Below are 24,596 nucleotides of genomic sequence, written 5' to 3' on the forward strand. Positions count from 1 at the left end.
TCTCTTGTAAGGCAGGCCTAGTGGTGACAAAATCTCTAAGCATTTGCTTATCTGTAAAGGATTTTATTTCTCCTTCACTTATGAAACTTCGTTTGGCTGGATATGAAATTCTGGGTTGAAAATTCTTTTCTTTAAGAATGTTGAATATTGGCCCCCACTCTCTTCTGGCTTGTAGAGTTTCTGCCGAGAGATCTGCTGTTAGTCTGATGGGCTTCCCTTTGTGGGTAACCCGACCTTTCTCTCTGGCTGCCCTTAAGATTTTTTCCTTCATTTCAACTTTGGTGAATCTGGCAATTTTGTGTTTTGGAGTTGCTCTTCTCGAGGAGTATCTTTGTGGCGTTCTCTGTATTTCCTGAATTGGAATGTTGGCCTGCCCTACTAGGTTGGGGAAGTTCTCCTGGATGATATCCTGAAGAGTGTTTTCCAACTTGGTTCCATTTTCCCCTTCACTTTCAGGTACCCCAATCAGATGTAGATTTGGTCTTTTTACATAATCCCATACTTCTTGCAGGCTTTGTTCATTTCTATTTCTTCTTTTTTCTTTTGGTTTCTCTTCTCGCTTCATTTCGTTCATTTGATCCTCAGTCGCTGATACTCTTTCTTCCAGTTGATCGAGTCGGTTACTGAAGCTTGTGCATTTGTCACGTATTTCTCGTGTCATGGTTTTTATCTCTTCCATTTCGTTTATGACCTTCTCTGCATTAATTACTCTAGCCATCAATTCTTCCACTTTTTTTTCAAGATTTTTAGTTTCTTTGCGCTGGGTACGTAATTCCTCCTTTAGCTCTGAGAAGTTTGATGGACTGAAGCCTTTTTCTCTCATCTGGTCAAAGTCATTCTCCGTCAAGCTTTGATTCGTTGCTGGCGATGAGCTGCGCTCCTTTGCCGGGGGAGATGTGCTCTTATTTTTTGAATTTCCAGCTTTTCTGCCCTGCTTTTTCCCCATCTTTGTGGTTTTATCTGCCTCTGGTCTTTGATGATGAAGGTGACGTACTGATGGGGTTTTGGTGTAGGTGTCCTTCCTGTTTGATAGTTTTCCTTCTAACAGTCAGGACCCTCAGCTGCAGGTCTGTTGGAGATTGCTTGAGGTCCTCTCCAGACCCTGTTTGCCTGGGTGTCAGCAGCAGAGGCTCAGTTGAAAATGCAGAAATCACCGGTCTTCTGTGTTGCTCGCCCTGGGAGTTGGAGACTGGAGCTGTTCCTATTCGGCCATCTTGCTCCGCCCCCCCATTTCACTTCTTTGAAAAATGCGCATCATTATCCACTAAATGATTTAACATGACTTACCGAACTATAGAAAGTAGTCTTCAGTCACATGATCATTTTCACTATCCTTTTATTATTTATAAGTTAGGATATTATTGTGTTTAATGTGCACATTTTAATCTATAATATATACTGTTCTTCAGGTACTCAAGGTATACTTGAATTTTCTAGCAAAAAAAGTAATTATAAATTAAATAACAAAAAATAGAAAATGTTGTGAGGTTTTGGGGTTTTTGATTGTCTTCGATGTTTTGAGATTAGGATAAAGTTTGTTTTTTCATTAATTTTACATTAACCATTAAGAAGTCTGTTAATAGTAAGTTTTGTGATCCCTTTGTGTTTTTATTTTATTTATTTATTTATTTATTTATTTAAAGGCAGAGCCTCTGTCACCCAGGCTGGAATGCAGTGGCGTGATCTTGGCTCACTGCAACCTCAGCCCCTCAGGCTCAAGTTATCTTCCCACCTCAGCCTCCTGAGTAGGTGGGACTATGGGCACACACTACCATACCTGACTAATTTTTGTATTTTTAGTAGAGATGGGGTTTTGTCATATTGCCCAGACTGGTCTCGAGCTCCTGAGCTTGAGCCATTCGCCTGCCTTAGCCTCCAAAAGTGCTGGGATTGCAGGTGTGCACCACTGTGCCTGGCGCCTTTATTTTTGAACTTGATATGACTAAACTAATTGGAAACATTGTTACTTGTCTGATTAATGTTTTACATTTTATACAAATTGTGGCAGAGTGAGTAGGAACTTCCAGTGCTATGATTAATAATTTGTCCTTCGGGGGATTCATCAAATTTTGCTTCTCTGTCTTTTCTGTTTAAAGAAGTAGAAAGATACATTTTAGACAGAATTTTCTATTTTGCAAATTTCTTATAAGCCCTTACATGCATGTTTGACCTAGTCAAGATGATGATGTTTTGACTCTTCACGTATTGACATTTTCCAACAGAATTAGAAGTGTGTCTCACCAACCAGCCAAGATGAACATGGTGAAGAGGATCATGGGGCGGCCGAGGCAGGAGGAGTGTAGCCCACAAGACAACGCCTTAGGGCTGATGCACCTCCGCCGGCTCTTCACGGAGTTGTGCCATCCTCCCCGGCACATGACTCAGAAGGAACAAGAAGAGAAACTGTATATGATGCTGCCAGTGTTTAACAGGGTAAGTCCAGGTTGCCAGACACACACCTTCCAGGACTGGGAGGCACTACAAGAATCTGAAGGTTACTGGTAAGCCATAGGTAGAAAAAAATAGTAGGATGAGTTAGTTTTTAAGAAGTTTGCTGTTCTTGTTTCATCTTTCCAATCTGCTATAAAGCAATGTGACTTGATGTGAAACTGGTCAGAATAAACTACATTCAGTGAGACTTTTTGATTTTTTAACAGGTAAAGTGCAAGCTGTGAACCATTGTTTAAAATATCCCTGTTATGGTTGAGTTTTGGAAGAGGAATAGATTGTAAATTATCAATTGTGTTATTTCTGTTATCTTTTAAAGTGATGATTTTATTACACCAAATGGTACAACTGCCCAAGCCCTTTGTACACTTTAAAAAGTCATTACAATTTGCTGTTGTTTAAGAGATACTGTAAGAGGATGGTTATAGGCTATAGATAAACAAAATAGAGTTAATGTTGTAATATATTTTGTAAATTACATGTAGCAAACTTGTTGGGTATTTTTAAAATAACTTTTTTTAGGCCGGGCGCGGTGGCTCACGCCTGTAATCCTAGCACTTTGGGAGGCCAAGGCAAGTGGATCACCTGAGGTCAGGAGGTTGAGACAAGCCTGGCCAATATGGTGAGCCCCCATCTCTACTAAAAATACAAAAATGAGCCAGGCATGGTGGCAAGTGCCTGTAATTCCAGCTATTCGGGGGACTGAGGCAGTAGAATCTCTTGAACTCGGGAGGCAAACATTGCAGTGAGCTGAGACCACGCCGTTGCACTCCAGCCTGGGTGACAAGAGCGAAACTCTGTCTCAAAAATAATAATAATAATAATTTTTTTATGTGTATCAAAAGTTCACAAATACATCATTTAAAAAAGTCAGATAGTTTCACAGGCTTATAGGTGCTCTCCCGCCCTTCACCACTAATTGCTGTTGCCATGACGGGCTTTTAAATAACATATTTTTACTGCTGTTGGTTGTGTAGTTTTAATTGACTTCCTACTGAGGAATATGAGAATTAGCTTTTTTACTTCCTCTCCCTCCAAACAGTAACATACATACATACACTCATTCATACACGCTGCCCTCCTCATCCTTTCCCTATTAGTTATGCTGCTTGTGTAAGCAGTAATCAGTGTTTGCTCTCTACTGATAGTGGTGTAAATTTAAATTTATTCAAAGATGAACCTTATATGGTACTACCTTTATTATTCTATTATTATAGAACTTGTTTTCCTCAGACTTCAGAACTGTCTCAATTTCTTTCTCTCCATGTCTCTGTTTCTTGGTTTCCCTTCTCTCGCTCTTTTTCCTCCTTCTCTTTCTCTCTCCCTCCCACATTTTCTCTGCCTTGCCCTGTCTCTGTCCTTTTCATCCTGTGTCTCCCTGCCTTCCCCTGTTTCCATTTCTTTCTTCCTATCTCTGTCTGTCTCTCTATGCCTTTCATCTCTCTCTTCTCCATCACTGTCTTTCTCTGTCCTCCCATTTCTCTCTTTATCTCCTCTCTGTCCCTATTTCTCTCCCTGTCTCTGACTCTCCCCTTTCTCTTTTTCTTCTCCCCTGGATCTCCCTTTTTCCAGATCTATCTCCATGCCCTTGGCTATGCCTTTCTCCACACCCACCCCCTCACCCTGTGCCCCAATCTCTAACTGGCTCTATCCCATCTAGTCTCACTTCTTGTCTATATTATTTTCTCTGTTCATCTATCTTTCTGTATGAAATTTTCTAGGCTCTTCCTTTTCTCGTTATTTTGAAATTTTTTGTGGCTTCAGCGTAAGCCTTCTTAATCTGAAAACTTGTATTGTTCAGTCTGGGTAAATATTCTGAAAGATTTCTTTGAGAATATTCTCCCCTGTATCTTGTATGTTCCCCCTTTTCTGGACCTCTGTCAATCAAACGTTAGCTCTTTTAGAGTACTGTTGTGCTATTACTATCCCAGTTTTAATTTCCTTGAATTCTTTCTTGTTTTATTATTACTATTTTATTTATTTATTGTTTTAATATGTCTCATGTTCAGTAGATAGACTATCACTTAATCTCCAGTGTTTACATATCAGTGTTCTTGTCTTTGATTTGCGGTGATATCTCTCTTCTTCCTCTTAAGGAACTAGACTTCTAGTTGTCTAATGCACTGGGGAGGAAGAGTTACCTTCGATTTCTGGGCCGTAAAATAATAATGTCAACCTTATTGGGTTGTCGTGAGAGTAAAATGCAGATAACATACTTACAGCACTTAATAAGTGTGTCCCAAGAAATGTGTGCCTATTATTATTATTATTATTGTATCTATTATTGTTTTTATTACATGAATATTATTATTTTTGTTGTTGGGAATACTAGTGAAAGGGAATGAGTGAGAAAGAGTTGAAAGGGGGCAATAAAAGAATTGATTAGTATTGTCAGCTCAGTGAAGGTTGGAGATGATAAATTTATACTAGACCTTATCTGTACTGGCCTGTGTGAAAAAGTAGAGAAAGCAATACCTGATTTATTGAGATTGAAGTTTTTATATGCTGGTAAGGCAGAAGGGCAAGAGTGCAAGGAAGGTTAGTTCACATATCACCCATGAGCTTGTGTTGGATACAACAGGAAGAGGATAGAAACATTAATGCATTTAGAGAATGTACATTTCCTTGCTTATGAAATAATAGGATAGATTATCTGCCAAGAATGATAGAGGGAGGAGATGGTAGAGTAGGAATGTGAGAAGAGGTGGGGAAAGGTTTAAAATAGCTCTTTTAAAAATGGGAGGGAGAACTGTGGCAAGCTATTGTTTTAAGCCCTATTCAGGGAAGTTACTAATTTTTATTACCGGGAAGTTAATTTTTATTACCCGGAAGTTTGTTTTGTTTTTAAATCTTATTTTTGTTTTACTTTAATGTCATGATGTGCTGTTGGTTACTGAGTAGTTTGAGGTAATTTCCTTCTCTCAGACTTAGGAATGTTTACAAGGTAATAAAGAATGTTTAGAGCAGTTAAGGGAATTGTTCTTGGCTGTTAACATGAATTATTAAGTAATATCCTACATATGTATGTATCCCATGTATTTCATCAGTTAGGCTTCCACAGTCTACTAGACTAGAAGAATCTTAGGAATATTTGTTTTTTTAATAAGCAGATATGAGATGCTTTAATAATTATTCTCTATCTATTTATAATGTTTGACTTAGTTGTCTTACGTCCTATGTTATTGTCTCATTAACTATTAACAAATTCTCTCAAAAGTTTTTAATTGGTTGATTAGAAACATATGTGTATGCAATGCTTTAAACCTCTAATATAATGAGTGATTTGAATATCACAAAGATTCAGTAAACTCTTAACTAATGAAAAGATAGAAAGTTATATCTGTACTGTTGTGACTAATTTGAAAAATGTTTTAAAAAAATTCTTATTCGTTGGATATAATTAATAAACTAGAATTGTTCTTAGACACCATTTCCATTAAATTTAGAAAAATTTAGAAATATGTAGCCATATCTATTTAACATTTGGCCATTTGTGCTTGAACATTCTCCACTAGTGAGAAATACCTGTGGTGAGTGAGTAGCTCAGTATGTCGCTAGAGCCAACCAGTTCTTACCATGATTTCTAAAAAGGGATTGAGGTGTTGATTGTGAGACTTTGCTTGATTAGAGCTAAATGGTGAACAAGCTAAAATAGACATGGACACCTAGTTACAGACTAGTTAGACATGGACAACTAGCTACAGACTAGTTTTTAAAGTATGCTTAATAGTGTTATTTCAGTGCATCATTTTTGCCTTTGAGAGACATGGGTTGGGAAATGACATGTATTGAGTCTTTTTTCTGGGCCAGGTCTCATGCTGGGTTCTCAAAATGCCTCCTGTTTTCTTCATTACAGTCCTACAAGGAGGCTGCTGTTATCTTCCCTCTTACTGATTTGCTCAAACTGAAAGATTATAGTGAAGTCTGAAAATAGCAGAATAATATTTATTCAGCATTCTTAAAAATAATTAACCTTTAGTCCCAGAACAAAAGCTGACAAAAGAAAACATTTGGTTTAAACTTGTCAAAATGAGTAACATTTTAGTTGTCTAAAAATTCATAACTGCCACTGTTACTGTAGTATTTGTTATATTTTGTTGTATATTTTTAAAATGTAATGTTTACCAATTAGATCTTCTGTAAGAAACTCTCCTTATTTTTTAACTTAATTCCAATTTATATTTGAGAAGCATGTAAATGTAATACAGTGTCCTTTTTAAATCCCTTACAAATTATCATTACTTTTAAATTTGTTGGCTTAAGAGAGAGGTCACCCAAACTTAGAACCAAATAAGAGAGAGATCAGAAGGCAGACAGATGAATTATTTTGTTGCAGCTTTATTACTTATTATGTAATACCAATACAGTTGATACTGGAGAATGTGGCTTGGGTCTGTGCAATAAAGGACTCGCTGAATTCAGCCCTGAAATAGTCATGTTTACTTACCCAGTCACTGGCAGAACTGGACAGTCACAGGCCACAGCCAGAGCAGATGAGAATGCATATTCTTATGAGGCAGGCAGAGCTCAAAAGGAGAGGACGGGACTGAGTTAGGCATTCTGTTCTTCTCAGACTCTCATCTGATGGTCCTTCTTAGAACCAAAAAGAGCATAAGATAAATCTTTCCTTAATCATTTATATTAATTGATAAGAAATCTTAACTGATTTACCATATGAAATAAAGCAATTACATCTTCATTGTTAGTTTTTTAACATTGTTATTTATAGCAAATTATTTTAGGACTAATGATGGCCAATAGTCTGACTTAACTTTAGATGTAACACATATTTAGGAAACAAAAGCCTCCATTTTAAAAAATTTTGTAAACATTCCAACTTCTCCTTTATTAGTCATATTTAATATATTTTTATTGAATAGCACCATTCAGTAACAAGTATATATTGAGCCTTTTTGAATGCCATTAGACAACATCATTAATTTGTTTTCCCTGAGTGCCAAAAATGTTTGGTTGAAGAGGTGCCAGGAAATCTTCTGAAATCTATTTAGGTGGATACTAAAAATGATTCTTTTAAAAATAAGTCAAACCTTGCTATTTTTCTGTAAAGATGAACACTATGCAAAGTTACAGTGCTAGGGTTCATGCACAGTTTGAGAAAAATATAGTGCTGAGTGATTAAGAGCCTGGCTTGAAATCAGATAGATGTAGTTTTAAATTCTGTCTGGATTACCTCCTGTTTTAAGTTAACTTCTCTAACTCTTAATTTCTTAACTGTAAAATGAGGCTACTAGTAGAACCTATTCTGTAGAATTTTATGAGACTTAAATGACACCAAATTCTTGAATAGTGCTAGGCAGATTTTAAATGGGTATTATATGGTAGTTGTTGTTATTTCTAGTGAATTTGCAAGAAGGCATTTTTGTTCTTCAGTACTGTTTTTTTTTTAATCTGTTACGAATTTTACGTATCTATTCTAGAATCAGCCCTTTTGAGTTGAATGTGTTACCTGTTCTCTTGCCCAACTTTCTTCCTCTGCAGAACCAGAAATTTTTTGTCGTTGTTTGTTTGAGACCAAGTCTGGCTCTGTTGTTGCCCAGGCTGGAGTGCAGTGGTGCCATCTTTGCTCACTGCAACCTATGCCTCCCAGGTTCAAGCAGTTCTCATGCCTCAGCCTCCCAAGTGGCTGGTATTGTAGGCATGTGCCACCACACTCAGCTAATTTTTATATTTTTAGTTGTCATGGGGTTTTACCATGTTGGCCAGGCTGGTCTCAACTCCTGACCTCAGGTGATCTACCCACCTCAGCCCGCCAAAGTTCTGGGATTAAGGCGTGAGCCACTGTACCTGACCTAGAACCAGAAAAATTTGACAAGTAGTCAGTACTCCCTGAGAGTGAGCACACCTTCTGACACCCAGCTTCATGCTGCATCCTCTTTGGCAAACATTTATGTAAATGATGGAAGCATTGTAGAGTTTCAAGAAATACCACTACTTATTGAAAGTAGTGAAAACATACCTAATACTTTTAGATTTAATTTTTTAAGTCAATCACAAAAACTACACTGTTTTCTTTGCTACCTTATCCATTCAGTATTATCTGCAATGTCAGATTCATGCTTTAGTTCCTCTATCCCTCCAATCTTATCTTGTACCATTTTTCCTCTTAGACAAAATGCCCCAGCTTTATCCGCCTCCTTTTCATTACTCTGTACCCCAAAATCAGTCTTACTTTAAGGTCTTTGCACAGCTCTGATCTCACTGACTGCAACCCTCTTTCCTTGTCTCTTTGGCTTGTAACTTTTCCTCAGTAGTCAGTATCATCCTTTGGCAGCAGTGTCACTTCTTCAGAGAGAACTTTCCTGACAACCTTCTTCCCACCCCAGGCATTCTCTTTCAGCCACCCTGTTTTACTTTCTTCATGATACTATCTTTAAATAATTTTAAGTTTAAAATCAACTTATTTACCATTGGTCTTCTGTGCTAAAATGTCCTGTGTTTCATGAGCACAGAAATCATATTGTTTTATTTACCTTTATATTCAGTACTCTTCTAACATTGCCTGGCATATATACTAGGAAGCCAATAAATATTTGTGAGTGAATAAACCGAATAAACCTTATTTAAGAAGCAATGCTTGTTCATTTCAGATTAGCAAATATGACATAGTCTTTTTCTGTAGTACTGATTTTGAGTTGGTAAATTCAAGCCAGTTTTATTTACTTGTGAGAAAATTTATTAGAGGAAATAAAGCAGTAAACATCAGGATTTGTGTAAAAAGTTACTGGCATTTTCAACAGCATATTATTTACCCAGCATGAAGATTGGTTGAATAATCGTATCTTACAACTGTTCAAGAAATGAACTATTGCTTCTGTTTAGTTGTCCTAATAACTCTTAGCAATAAAATACCTCATACTATTCTTAGGAGCAAAATATACATTGATACACTCTGAGTAATAGGAATATTATAAATACCTCCATTAAAAAGCTATGTACTCATCCGGAGAGTTGGCTCACATCTGTAATCCCAGTGCTTTGGGAGGCCGAGATGAGCGGATCACCTGAGGCCAGGAGGTTGAGACCAGTCTGGCCAACATGGTGAAACCTCATCTCTACTAAAAATACAAAAAAAATTAGCCAGGAGTGGTGGTGGGTGCCTGTAATCCCAGCTACTCAGGAGGCTGAGGCAGGAGAATCACTTGAACCCAGGAGGCAGACATTGCAGTGAGCCGAAAATGTGCCATTGTACCACTCCAGCCTGGGCAACAAGAGCAAAAAGTCTGTCTCAACAACAACAATAACAAAAGGCTATGTACTCATCTCTGAGCACAGGTGGAATGGCTATTCAAACATGTGTCTTTATTAGGCTTCTCAATTTTTATCAGTCTCCAATTTGTTAAAGAATAGAGGTTTCTGGCCGGGCGCAGTGACTCATGCCTGTATTCCCAGCACTCTGGGAGGCCATTGTGGGCAGATCACTTGAGCCCAGGAGTTCAAGACCAGCCTGTACAAATGGCAAAATTCCTATCTCTATAAAAAATAGAAAAATCAGCTGGGTGTGGTGGCGGGCACCTGTAATCATAGCTACTCAGAAGGCTGAGGTGGGAGGATCACCTGAGCTCAGGAGATTGAGCTAACAGTAAACCATGATTGCACCACTGCACTCCAGCCTGAATGAGAGAGTAAGACCCTATCTCAAAAAAAAAAAAAAAAAAAAAAAAAAGGCAGGGGAGGGTTATTTAACAGGTAACATAGATTATTTAACAAGTGACACAGGTTAATTCTAAGCACACAACATTTATCAAAATCTCAGCAGAAAAAAATGTGTTTGTTGAGGAAGTATTGAAAAGTACAGCTTATTTTTTGAGATTTTTACAAATTACTCATTTGTCAAATTATTGAACAGACTAGGTGTTTGGATAAAAGGATACCCTTGTAGAATTGATTTATTGTTTTAGTGTTTTCAACTCAATTTGAGGGAGGTTATAAGAAACGTGTAAGAAACACATTTTCTGTTAGAAGGATATCACATTGTTTGTTATATCCTTTTATTGGGATATGTGGAAGGAATCGTTTATATTATGCAGTAATCCCTCCTTACTCAGGGCTTTGCTTTTCATAGTTTCGGTCATCTGTGGTCTAAAAATATTAAGTGGAAAATTACAGAAACAAACAATTCACGAGTTTGAAATCTGACACCATTCAGCTCCATCCCTCCCCGGATGTGAATTATTCCTTTGTCCACTGTATCCATGATGTATGGGCCACCTGCCCAATAGTCACTTAGTGGCAGCCTCAGTTATGAGACCTACTGTTCTGGTATCAAGCTGCTTGTTTTCAAGAAGCTCTATTTTTCTTAATAATGGCCCCAAAGTGCAAAAGTTATGGGGATGGTAACTTGGGTATGCCAGAGAGAAGTCTTTCCTTTACGTGAAAAGGTATAAGTTCTTGACTTAGTAAGGAAAGACCAAAAACTGTGTGCTGAGGTTTCTGAGATCTGTAATAAGAAGGAATCTTGTATTTGTGCAATTGCGAATAGTATATTGTTACAATTTTTTTACTTTGTTATTAATTATTGTTGCCAGGCTCTTACTGTGCCTAATTTATTACTTAAACTTTATCACAGGTATGTATTGTGGTAAAAAATATAGTGTTTATGGGGTTTGGTACTATCCATGGTTTCAGACATCCACTGCGGTCTTAGAACTTACTTCTCACAGATAAGGGGGACTAGTGTAATATGAGGAATACAAGTACTTCCTTAAATATATATATTTTTCATGCTAAGGACATTGCAAATGATGTGATTGATCAGATTTTCTCTTCTGTATCTTTGAGCCAAAATTTGTAACCAATACATGGAAAATATAGAGGTCTTTCTGGTCTTAGATTTTTATTTAGTTTTCTTTTCCAATCCATCTCCCTAGCTGGGTCTTTTATTTGCTTGTTTGTTTTGTTTTCCTTCTTAATTTTAGTTTATGTTCTCATGTTCTCCTTCAGTGCTCCTTGAATATTCTCTAGAATTTGGTTGTGAGGGCAGTCAACATATAAATAAACAACCATATTTAGGGAACATTACTATAAAAGGCAGAGTGCTGGCTTGGGAGAATATGAAGATGAGTAAATTATGTTTTCTCCTTTTGTAGTGACATTTCAATAGGTAATAATTATATAAAATACTGTGTAATGAGTGTTAAAAGGGAGAGATACTATAATAGACTTAGAATATAGAGAATTTCCTTTCAGCTATAAAGAATATTCTTTAAAATAATACCTCAGGATACATCTAGTTATTTACCCATTAAAATACCACTTCTTTTCTTATGATGGTCTGTCCAGGTTTCATTTTCTCAAATTCTCTTTGCTGAACCCATACCCGTTTACTTTTAAAAATTATTTATTGTAGACAGAATACAGTGGCTCACACCTGTAATCCCAGCACTTAGGGAGGCAGAGGCATGAGGATAGCTTGAGCCCAGGAATTTAAGACCTGTCTGGGCAATATAGCAAGACCCAGTTGTCAAAAAAAAAAAAAAAGATAATAAGACTTATTTATTCTAAAGCTCATTTATATTAAAATTTGTGTAAAAACAAGTTTATTTCATGACCTTCCTATTTATTTTCTTTTTTCTAGTTTTTTTGTAACAGTCTTATTTTGTAAATTATTGTGATTAGAATGTAGAAATTCTGAGATATGAAATGAGTTTAGTGAATTCCGAAGTCAGCCTGAGATTTAGCAGTGGAGCTGCTTTTCACCATCCAATATGCCTGTACTCCATCAAAGATCCTTTATAACTTTTCTCTAAATTCTCAAATTAGATTTCATCAGAAAAATGTTGGCCGGACGCAGTGGCTCATGCCTGTAATCCCAGCCTTTGAGAGGCTGAGGCAGGCGGATCACCAGAGGTCAGGGATTCAAGACTAGCCTGGCCAAGATGGTGAAACCTGTCTCTACTAAAAATACAAAAATTAGCCGGACATGGTGGCATGCGCCTGTAGTCCCAGCTACTTGGGAGGCTGAGGCAGGAGAATCACTTGAACCCAGGAGGCGGAGGTTGCAGTGAGCCAAAATCGTGCCACTGCACTCCAGCCTAGTCAACAGAGTGAGACTCCGTCTCAAAAAAAAAAAAAGAAACATGTTACAATTTCTAACGTTTTTAGTGAGATTGATTCAAATTTTATCAATAATGTCTAAAATAAATAGATTTCATTTATTTAATCATTTCTTGAGCAAACTTATATGTAAAAGGAAATGTGGCTAGATACGTGATTTATTGAAAGTTGTGTTTCCAACGTATTAAGATTCAAAGTAACTGTGTAGGTAGACTTTTCTGGACTTGATTTTCAAGTCATACTACACTTCAGAATTCACAAAATAAAAGAAAAATGTGTCAGTGCTTCATTAACTATATCTTTTCTTATCTACAGGTTTTTGGAAATGCTCCGCCGAATACAATGACAGAAAAATTTTCTGATCTTCTGCAGTTCACAACACAAGTCTCACGACTAATGGTGACAGAAATTCGAAGGAGAGCATCAAACAAATCCACAGGTATTTTTACAGTAGCCAGCAAAAACTGATTTGTTTGAATGAACAGACAGTTCTGTAAAAGTCCCATTAAAATTAAATGGAAAACAGACCTTGTTCTCAGCACATTGAGTATTAAGTTCATTTACCCATTCCCGTTCCCTTTCTTAGAGTCACATTCTTTTCCTGGTTTCAGCATCTTCAACTCTCGAGTAGTTCTACTCAAGGCTACTCTGCCTGGACCACTACCACTTCCACCCTAACCCTTTAAAATACTCTCTGTTTCCCTTTGAACAAAATACAAATTCCTCAGCATGAAATTTAAGGCCAAGCTATCATCTGGTCTTTTTTTTTTTTTAAAGCATACACTGCTTCTATTGCTTGTTTTCTGTATTTCAACCAAATCCTGCTGTCTGTAATCTTTAAACATGTTTATTCTCTTATTTTAATCATTTTCTTAGAATGCTTCACTGAGGAAGGAGAATCTTTTCCTCATTTCAGTATGTCTAAATGTCAGCATGATTAAGTCATGCTTCCTTGATGAAATGCTTTTTGATTTCTTTAGGCAAAGAAACATTTTTTCTCTTCTGAACTACTGTTTTTCTTCTCAACCTCCTGGGTGGTCATTGTGCATGTGTCTTATCTTCGCCGTAGACCATGAGCTACTTAGGGTTCTCTGTCATCTGTAGTAGTTGCTCTCTAGGCCAGCTGCACAGCTGCCATTTTAACATCACTATTCACATTGTCCTGAGATGCCTTTTCATTTCTTTTGGATGGATTCTTTTTCCTGAATCCCTGATTTTGGTAGTGCATCTTTTCCAGCAGCTTCGTAAAAAAGGATGCAGGGGAGTTATCAGGGTTTTGTTCTGCTTGTTGTTTTAGACATACCATGAGTTAAACATTTTTTGACTATTGCTGTAAAAACTGGATTCTTTTCTCTTCTTTCACCTGACAACCTTTCAGCTGCCAGGACTTAGAACAAATTCCGTTACATCATACAGCATGATTATTATAGAAAAGGAAACTTATTTAATACAAAACCAACGGTCAATAAGAGAAAAGAAGACACATATCTACCACTCTCGTGATCTCACAGATACATGTGCTGGGGAGCTGCGCTGAAACGCAGCTGTGGTTTACGTTTAAATGGAGAGACACTTTCCTCTCCTCCTCTCTGTCCCCCATTGTTCTCCATTCCTAAAGGACAAACTCAAGAGTAATCTTGTTAGTGAAGAGACATTTAAACTGCCTATGACTTAGGCCATTGAATACTTGTTAGATATTTATAGGAGTTGTTTGAGAATGCTAGCTATGTAATCCAGGAGGTCCTCTTAGCGGAGATTAGAAGCTACCAGTTGCCTGGGAAAGTTGACGATGGGTTGAGATGGTCAGTGATGAGTGTCTTAGCTCTGCCCTTCCATGCAGCCCAGGATGAGCACTCAGGGTCATTTTGGAAAAATCTTGCAGCTGCATTATTATCAGTCCTCTTTAAGTAAGTATCAGGTTCTATGTGGGAAATCATTTTGTCTCAGAATTTTAAAATTTTTCTTTTATAATTTAAGTTCTTACATTGTTACTGAGAAATCAAAAGCTACGTATATTCTTGATTTTTTTTTTCCTCTGTGACCTATTTTTTTTTTTTCTAGAAGCTTTTAGGATCCTCTCTTTGTCCCTGCTTTTCTAAAATTTCATAATAACATGCCTTGTGGTAGACCTATTTTTATACATGTGCTGGGTACTCATTGGACTCTTTCAGTCTGGTTATTCATATCCTTTAATTTGGGCAAAGTTTCATAAATTGTTTAATAATATCCTCCCCTCTGTTTTCTCCTTCTAGTCAGATGACCCTCTTAGAATATTCCTCTCATTTTCTTATCTTTCCTCTCATTTTCTCTTTGTTTTTTGACTACTTGCTGAGAGAACTCCTCAATTTTATCATCTATCTCTTCTGTAGAGGTTTTTTTTTTTCTTTGTGACATTATATTTTTCTCATTTTAAAAAATATTTTTTATTTCTAAGTGTTCTTTCTTACTGGTTTCTGTTATTTTTGGGGTATATTTTCTTCTCATCTTTCTGAGGTTTCTTATTTTTTTCTTTCAGATTTTTGTCTCCCTAAATAATCTGTTTCTTTCAGGTTTAATAAAAAAGTTTTTTTTAATCAATTTGTTTTTATCTTTGTCTTTTATGTTAGAGAATGTCCTTACATGTCTCACCCATGACCATCTATTCTTACATAAGAATGGAGCATTAAAAAGCTTTTTAATTGTGTGTGAAACTTGCAGCTGTGGGCTGCAACATAAGGTGATCTTGCTAGGCTATTTTTTTGGTGATCTTTTTCCTAAACTAAGCAGGTACTCAGAGAATTGTCCAGTCTCTGCTTGGAAGATACATGCCTGACTCAGCATTTTGGAAGCAAAGTAGGGGAAAGGTTTGGGGACCCTCAAGGTTTAGTATATAAGCTTTTATTTTACCTTTGTATGTCCAGATGGTGCCTGGTGCCCCCCAATCCACACTCCCTCTCTTATTCTTTTCAGTGAACAAACAAACCTCCCGTCTAGTGCCCACATAGTAGTGGGGACCTTGGGTCTAAGTGCTCTTGAACATATTTTCCACCATTGCTTCTCTGTCTAGTTCTTATTTCCTTCTGCTTCCAAAGGTGCCTTGTGCCACCAATTCCTGAGCCTCTCAGGGGTTCTTTGGTAGTTTGGTTGCTTTTCCACTTTTCTTGAATTACTTCAAGATTCTAGGGTTTGGTAATCAGTAACCATGAATCTCGCTGCTATTTTAATATCCAAAATTTCATTGCTTTCACTTATCCTGTTCTTGTTCTTAAAAGTTTATACCTTTTAAAAATCCTTTTACAAGCATTTTAATGGATGTATTCATCCATTTTCGTAGTCCTGTAAGGAAATACCCATGTTGATGAAATGAGGTATTCCCCATTCTTTCTTGAATGACATACTAGATTAGGAAAAAATTCCTAAAACTTATTTATACTTGCCTCTGTTACTATCTTTTTAAATACTTAATCTGCATGTTTGTAGAAAGACATTTTGCTACATTGGAGATTCATTTTCCAAACTCCCTTTATGATTTTACATCCATAGAGCAATTTTTTAGATGTAATGAAAGATGTCTTAAATAGAGTAGAAGATGTCTCATTGTTAATTACAGTAAAAATTACACAAGTATTTTTTTTTAACTTTTAAGTTTAAAATAATTATAGACTCTTACGAAGTTACAAAAATAGTACCTAGGATCATGTGCTCTTCATCCACTTTTCCTCATTGGTGGCAACTTATTACCTAGGAATTTTTTAAGATACATTTTTTTCATATTGTGTAATTTCACATAATTTTTAGTTTTAAACTTCTGAAATTCATTAACCTTTGAATCCTATGATACTCAATTTAGTTTGTGTTACTTCTCATGAAAAATCTTTCCTGAGTACCCTGTCTCAAATAGTTCTTCTATCCTCTGTCCCCACACCCATTAGTATCTATTCAGTCACATTGTATGTTAACCTTCATAGCTTTGTTATCATTTGAAAGTATTTTCTTTATTTACTTATTTAATTTTATTGTCTGTTGTGTTCACCCCTGTATTACTAGCACCTAGAATAATGCTTGTCACATAATTAGGTGTTCAATAAACTTTTACTGATTTTGGACATAGGATTTCTTTGCCCTTTTTTTTTTTTTTTTTTTAATGCTTTGAGAATCAGAGTAGAGTTAGAAGAGCCAGCTTTCCTGATTTTTAGGAGAGAAGAACATAATTCTGGAGTGTCTCCTTAGTCAGCCTTACCCTGGCTATGGGAATCTTTGTTTTTTTTCTTTCATTTTTCGTTTAGAACATTGGAAGATTATTTTGGTCAGTGTTGTTATCAAAAATACATTCATGGAGACTTTTTGACCTATTGATTTTCTAGTAAAAAGTTCTAGATTTTTCAGGACCTAAGTATATCCTAAATCATCCAACTCTTACATATTTCATCTTTATTTTCTTATTTACTTATTTTTATTGTGGTTAAAATAACACTTAATATGGGGTCTACCCTCTTCACCAATTTTTAAGTGTACAGTACAGACTGTTAACTATACGTACCATGCTGTACAGCAAGCAGATCTCTAGAACTTTTTTTTAATCTTACATGATTGAAACTATACCCATTGGACAGCAGCTCCTCGTTTCCCCCTCCTCTCAGCCCCTGGCCACCAACCACCATTCTGATTTCTCCTTCTATAAGTTCGACTACTTTAGATACCTCATATAACCTTTTATTTTATAGGCAGTTATCATTGAAAAGAATTTTGTCTTAATTTACATTCACATAGTTTTTCTACCAAAAAACAGGTGAAGTGAACCTTCTGTTATTCCTTTGAAGGCTGGTTATGTTCATTGTTCACCAGAACAAGATTATTCTTCCAGTACCCCTCTGAATTTGCTATGGAAGACTTGTTATTTTGGGTGTTACCTAATCAGCACTCACAGATACAGACTTTTTTTATCAGATTACTTGAGATATGGGCTGTAGATATCTCAGTAGGAAACAAGCTTATGTGCAGTTCTGTTGTTTACATCTGTCTGAAGTTAATGTAAATGGAAACCTTTTAGGGCATATCAAGTTGCAAAATGGATACATGGATGATTTGTTACACATTTAGGTCAAGTCACAGTCTCCTTGTCTCCCTTAATTCTTTCTTGTTCCTTTGCCTCCTTGTGGCTTTTGCTGGAAGTAAGTAGTGACTCAGTTAATTTGACAAAAACATAATGTTGTAGCCAGATTGTATAGAGGGTGTATCTTAAGATTTTTCCCCATCTCTTCTAGTTAGTTCAGCCAGTTCTAAAAATGCTTAAGTTTAAGAGCACATGGTCAATTTATATCAGCAAAGCAGAAAATTCTTACCTGCATAAAGTAGTATCTTCAGTTTATTATTAATGTTTTTGCTACATGCTAGGTGCCACTGTTAAACCTAGTAGTGCAATCCCCAGTGGGCGGCAATCCAGCAGTGGAGAGGCTGGATGATGTTGACCCCAGTACTCTTGTGGTGGGATTAGTGGAATTTAGTGAATCCCCACTTAGACAACCCAGCCTTTTTTTTTAAACAGAAAAACAGTGTGCCCTGCTGTCCCCCAAGGATTTCAAAGCCACAACACCTTCAGGTAATTTCATTCCCAAGATGTGGTTATGTATTGTTAAATGAAAAGCATGGAAGCTGTGAATTCTAATATTGTTTTTCTGACTAACTTGTGGAATTTTTTTTTGGAGGGGGTAAGGGTGTTTAGGGCTTTGTGTCTTCATTAATGAAATAAGTATAATAATACCATTAATGTAACTCACCATCATCATGAAGCAAAAATTTGAAAATGGCATATGCTTTAAATGGACTTTGCAAAGGAAAACTTGTATTTCACTTATTATTAACATGTTTTGCATTCTGATTGTTTTGAATGCTAATTAAATTTGTTTGTTTTCTCTCAGTGTAGGTTGAGAAATTGCATTTAAGATTGTCTGCATTCTTTACTTATTTAATCTAATCCTGGGCTTTACTAACCTCATTTCTGTGTTTTTCATTCTAACTATATGTATTGAAATGCAGTGTGAAAGATAAAGCTTGAATCAAATGATTGACAACTCTAAAGATTGGGTTACTATTAATATCTTCTTTCATTAACTCTTAAAAACTTAAATCATCATTTATATTTGTATTTGTTAAATATTGAAATTAAAAGATCCAGTATGTTTCTGACTAGTAGTGGGCATTTTTTCCTCAAAGTTTTAAGAAACCATTTGATTTATGGAGGTTTTATTTTAATTGTCTTGCTAGTATACATAATTTTTTAAGATAGCACTAAATGCTATATACTTTTAAAATAAGCCACTTACCTCATTTAAAATAAAAAGTGAGGCTGGGCACAGCAGCTCACACCCAGGTACAGGTAATCCCAGTACTTTGGGAGGCCAAGACAGGAGGATCACTTGAATTCAGGAGTTTGAGACCAGCCTGGGCAGTATAGCGATACTCTGTCTCAACAAAGAAAATTTTTTTTAATTGGCTATGCATGGTGGTGCATACTGTTAGTCCCAGCTACATGGGGGACTGAGGCAGGAGGATTGCTTGAGTTGAGGAGGTTGAGGCTGCAGTAAGCCGTGATCGTGCACTCCAGCCTGGACAATAGAGTGAGACCTTGTCTCAAAAAAATAAAAAATAATAGAATAAAAAGTGGGAGATGCCTTTGAAATATTCTGAATGACACATACTGAAATTGGCAGGTGAAAATAAAATAGTTCTTTTTTTTTTTGCAGTGATACAGTTATACTATTCTTTACAAAATAGTAAAATGTATTTGTTATGTAAAGATAGTTTATTTTGTCGATGGAGTTTGGAATCTCCCCGTATCATTCAACCTCAGCCCTATCCAGATCTCTTTCACTGACTAGCTTCGTAATTGTAGGCAAATTATTTATCTTCTGCATTTCTCAACTTACACTATTATAAGGGATATATTAGTAGAAAATAACCCACAGGGTTCTTTGTAAAGATTAAATGAGTTAAACCCACAAGTACTTAACACAATGCTTGATATATAGTTAAGACGCAATAAAAAGAAGCTATTTTAAAAATTTTACTGCTATAGTGTACCCTCAAATGGAAGTTTACAAAGATTAAACTTTGCCCAGCCCAGAATCATGTGTAAGTCTTGTATTCAGTTATCTAATAAAACACTTCTATTTTATGTTAAATTAAAGAAAAAATACACCTAAGATAACCTAAATCTTATTTTCTACTTTCTACTTCTTTATGAAGTGTGTTAAGTATACATTAGCTTTTTGTTTTGTTTTGTTGTTGAGATGGAGTCTCGCTCTGTCACCCAGGCTGGAGTGCAGTGATGTGATCTCGGCTCACTGCACCCTCTGGCTCCAGGTTCAAGCAATTCTCCTGCCTCAGTCTCCCAAGTAGCTGGGACTACAGGCTCCCACCACCACACCTGGCTGATTTTTTGTATTTTTAAGAGATGGAGTTTCACTGTGTTAGTAGCCAAGATGTCCTTGATCTCCTGACCTCGGTGGCGTGAGCCACCACACCCAGCCCAGTATACATTTGTTTTTTACCCAGTTAGTTCCCACTGAACAAATTGAACTTACCTTCTGTTCTTTTTTTTGTTTTTTTTGAGACAGAGTCTCACTATGTTGCCCAGGTTGGCGTGCAGTGGCATGATCTTGGCTCACTGCAGCCTCCGCCTCCCGGGTACAAGCGATTCTCCTGCCTCAGCCTCCCAAGTAGCTGGGATTACAGGCTCATGAAACCACACCTGCCTAATTTTTCTATTTTTAGTAGAGATGGAGTTTCTCCATGTTGGCCAGGCTGGTCTCGAACTCCTGACCTCAGGTGATCCACCTGCCTTGGCCTCCCAGAGTGCTGGGATTACAGGTGTGAGCCACTGCACCCTGCCAAATTGGACTTCTTTTCTGACAATTTTAAGTCCTATCATATATTACTATAAAAATTGGCAAACCATGCTGATGAAATTAGGTACATATTTAGAGACATCTCTATTTACTTTTCTCTCTAATAAGGAAAATAATCAACTAAATTTACTTTTGAAGATTCTTCCAAGTCTGCAGTTCTATGATTGGCTGTCGTATGTATTTCACTGTTTCTCTCTTCCTCCTGTCAGCTGCTCAAGTTATTCCTGTGTGTATTACTTAGGAAGCCTCTTAATTTTATTTCCCTCTCACCATTCTCCTTAGCCTTCCAGTCTGTCATACACATTACTACTAGATTAATAGTCTTAGTATAATCCTTTCATCATCTCCTTTTCTCAAGAAACTACATTTGCTCCCTCTTGCCCAAAAAAAACAAATACAGCCAGTAGCTTACCGTCCTTCATAATTAGGCACCTCTATTTTAAAAAATCACTACTGTTGGTATTAGACTCCACTTCTCAACAGTGTTCTTCTATAATGTTAAGAAAGTGTTATCACAGTTCTTTGTCTTGATCTGTGTCTATCAGGCTCATTCCTCTAGCCACTCTTGCTTTATTGCTGTGTTCTTGTTCTCTCTGCATCTTTAATCACTCCCACTTCCTGGACAAACATGTACTTGTTTTCCAGGCAGATTTAGCTCAAATTTCACCTCTTCTGTGACTTTCTGATCAGCTCCTGTCATAACTTTCCCAGAAATACATAGGTTGGCTTTTACATTTCTGTATTAATGATATAATGGTTTATGAATATCATTGAAACATTGCTATTTTTAAAGTTTTTCCATATGTAATAGTACTGATATAATTATGTGCTTAGTAAATTTTCATTTTCTTGGTAGGTTTTAAAGAAGAACCTCTTTATATGTGACTTTCCCCCCACTTAATGACTTTCCCTTTGGTTTTATAGAGGCTGCAAGTCGGGCCATAGTTCAGTTCCTGGAGATCAATCAGAGTGAAGAAGCCAGTAGAGGCTGGATGCTTCTGACGACAATTAATTTGTTAGCTTCCTCTGGTCAGGTAAAGTTCTTAGTTTTCATGTTTGATAACTCAGCGTCTTTATTTTATAACCTCTCTTGTGATTTTGTTATTAAATATATCATTATATCCGGATGAGATACTATGATAATCATTTGTATTCTTCTAACTCTCTTAAAACATTATGTCATGCTTCTCATAGCATCTCTGCCAGGAGTTTGATGTTCTATGCATTTTACTCATAAGGAAACGCATGACTTAGAGCAGTGTTTTCCATCTCGATATGTTGTAACACACATAGGAACATAACCATTTGTGGCTGGGCTCAGTGGCTCACACCTGTAATTACAGCACTTTGAGAGGCCAAGGTGGGAAGATTGCTTGAGCCCAGAAGTTTGAGACCGGTCTGGCCAACATAGAGAGACCCCCATCTCTAAAAAAAAAAAAAAAAATTAGCTGAGCATGGTGGCCTGTACCTGAAGTCCCAGCTGTTCAGAGGCTGAGGCAAGAGGATTGCTTGAGCCCTGGAGGTTGAAGCTGCAATGAGCCATAATCACAGCACTGTACTCCAGCCTGGTGACAGAATGAGACCCTGTCTCTAAAAAAAATTTTTTGTAGTGATACCATTTGTAGAGCATTCTGGGCAAACAGATGGACTATTTCTGACTGGTGGCAAGTAGCTCAGGAACTCTGGGTCTATCAGGCCCAGCCCAACATTTTTGTCACCCGTGTTAGGGAAACTCTGGCTCAGGAAAATTAAAAAAAAAAAATCACTGTTTATGTAAAGTCACTCAGCTAATAAAGAACAAATTACATGGAAAATAGTTTTAAATTTGTATGGGAAATAAGAAAACATTGATGTTTTTAGGATAATATATATTTTCTTCTCATTTGATTTATTCTGGAAATTACTTTTATTTCCTCTAAATCAGCTATAAGTATCTGTCATGAAATATGTTGCATGTGCTCATTAATGAGCTATTTGAATTACCTGATTTTTTGGCCTTTGATATTTTGGGAATGAAAGAGGTTTATTCAGCCTTCTAAAATCCAGAGTATAATTACCTACTGAAGTCAGTACCAATCTTGGAAATGTCTGTTGTCTAAGTTACAGTGGACTTTTAAACACCTCCCATCATTTAATAATGGACCTAGGTAACTGTAACATCATTATACCAGGTGACTGGCCACAGCAGATACAGTGCGTACGTCTTAGTAACCATATCCTGAAACCTGTCAGTAACCCAAAGTAATTATCTCTTAGAATTTTCTCCTTGGAATGATCTATTTTCTTTTTATTTGTTTGCTGTGTTTTTTCTTTTTTTTTCTTTCTTTTTTTTTGAGGCGGAGTCTTGCTCTGTCACCCATGCTGGAGTGGAGTGCAATGGCGTGACCTTGGCTCACTGCAACCTCCGCCTCCCAGATTAAAGCGATTCTCTTGCCTCAGCCTCCTGAGTAGCTGAGAATACAGGCGGGTGCCACCACACCCAGCTAATTTTTGTATTTTTAGTAGAGATGGGGTTTCACCGTGTTGGCCAGGCTGGTCTCGAACTCCTGACCTCAGGTGATCCGCCTGTCTTGGCCTCCCAAAGTGCTGGGATTACATGCGTGAGCCACCGTGCCTGGCCCTCTTTTTTTTTTTTTTTTTTTTTTTTTTTTTATATCTCAGGGAATTAGTGTAACCAACCTGTCCTGGTGTTCCTGAGATTTTCCAGGTTTTAGGATAGAAAGGTCTGCATCTCAGGATACTGCACAGTCTCAGGCAAATGGAGCGGGTTGGTTATTCTAAGTAATCTTCAAATGGTCCCAGAGTAGACCATTGTTTTCATGTATCTGACTCTACTGGATGAATAACAAAATCTCAATTCTGTTTGCTGTTGATGGTAGCTATAAATGTCTGTGTGTTACTATACCAAAATTTGGTTTAGAATAGCACATCTTTATTTGCTATTAAAACTTTATATAATTTAAATATTTACTCTTGATATTTAATATAAGTAATATTAACTTTTAGTACAATGTTCTACATTTATTCATATTTTCTATGAAAACCTAATCACTTAAAAATTACAAGTTTAGATGCCAAGTTATACTTTAAATCTATCTACAATCAGATGAAAATGAAATGTCATACCACTTTGCTTAGTGGTGAGCTAAAGCTCGTAATAATCTATCTGGAAATAGATAACATTTGAAAAGCAAATTCAGTGTTATGTTTGGAGCTACCTTTTTTGAGCACCATATTTTCTCCTGGTAGCAGCGATATACAGAGATGACCAAAACATAGTCCCGACTCAATGCATAGATGACAGAGATGAAGCAGGAAAAGATAATACCATCATATTTAATAAAGGGGCATATATAGTGCTATTGAAAATAGAAATGTGAGAGTTAAACATTTTGAAGGTGAAGGTAGAAGGGAAGATGAGTTCAGTAAACTTTGAGACATAGCAGATGTTTAAACTGAACATTAAATGTATGGTAACGCAAGTGTTAAGAAATAATAAATCGTAGGTGAATAGAATAAAAGGTTTAGAGTATTTGAGACAAGAAATGGCAGGTTAGGTATGTAGAAAGGGGCCACATCTTCCAGGGATAGTCTGGAAGCTCTCTCTTCTTCATCACCCTGCTACTGCATTAGTTCTGGCCCCATCTCTTCTGTGGTTTGGGGAGTTAGTTTCCTAATTACCCTTTTCTTCTGGCTCTCTATATTTAATTTATGATCTGTATTACCACCAGTTAATTTTCTGAAATCTAGTTCTTTTACTTTTTGTTTGTAACACTTCACTGGGTCATCACTGCCAACAAAATAAAACGTGAGACTATTTTCATAGGTCATTGAGCATACACACTTTGTAGGCCACTTAGCCAGCTCTCTGACCGAAAGCAGGGTATGTAAGTGATGAGCCTCAGTTGCTTCAGTTGTGAAATAAGGATCATTTTACAAATGAAGTGTCTCATGGGGTTGACTTAAGTAGTAGGTAAGATGATGTATGTAAAGTGCTTATTAGCCTTATGCCTCTTACATAGTAAACAGTAATTCAAGGTTAGCCATTATTATTGTGGCTCTTCAGGAGTCAGCATTTTTGGAATCTGTGGTTCTTCAAAAATACTGTACCATATGGCCTAACCACCTCCTATGTATCTTCCAGGTGATCTTTCCCTTTTTTTTAATTCCTTATACTTTTTAATGCCC

General features: G+C 36.7%; 1 protein-coding gene across 16 annotated transcripts in view; it reads left to right on the top strand.

The window, feature by feature from the left end:
* WDFY3 (WD repeat and FYVE domain containing 3) overlaps nt 1-24,596 on the top strand; it is a 308,235-nt gene that overhangs the window by 118,407 nt on the left and 165,232 nt on the right. For 9 of the 16 annotated variants that reach the window (XM_015138363.3, XM_078002624.1, XM_078002623.1 and 6 more), the window contains 4 exons: nt 2,223-2,433; nt 12,838-12,961; nt 18,047-18,100; nt 21,333-21,442. In XM_015138363.3, the coding sequence (XP_014993849.2) occupies nt 2,254-2,433; nt 12,838-12,961; nt 18,047-18,100; nt 21,333-21,442 (468 nt within the window). In that variant the 5' untranslated portion in view covers nt 2,223-2,253. The remainder of the gene's footprint in view (nt 1-2,222; nt 2,434-12,837; nt 12,962-18,046; nt 18,101-21,332; nt 21,443-24,596) is intronic. The other 7 variants (XM_015138368.3, XM_078002629.1, XM_078002632.1 and 4 more) reach the window with 1 other exon arrangement.

This window comes from Macaca mulatta, chromosome 5, assembly GCF_049350105.2.
Source record: "Macaca mulatta isolate MMU2019108-1 chromosome 5, T2T-MMU8v2.0, whole genome shotgun sequence".
Lineage (NCBI taxonomy): Eukaryota > Metazoa > Chordata > Mammalia > Primates > Cercopithecidae > Macaca > Macaca mulatta.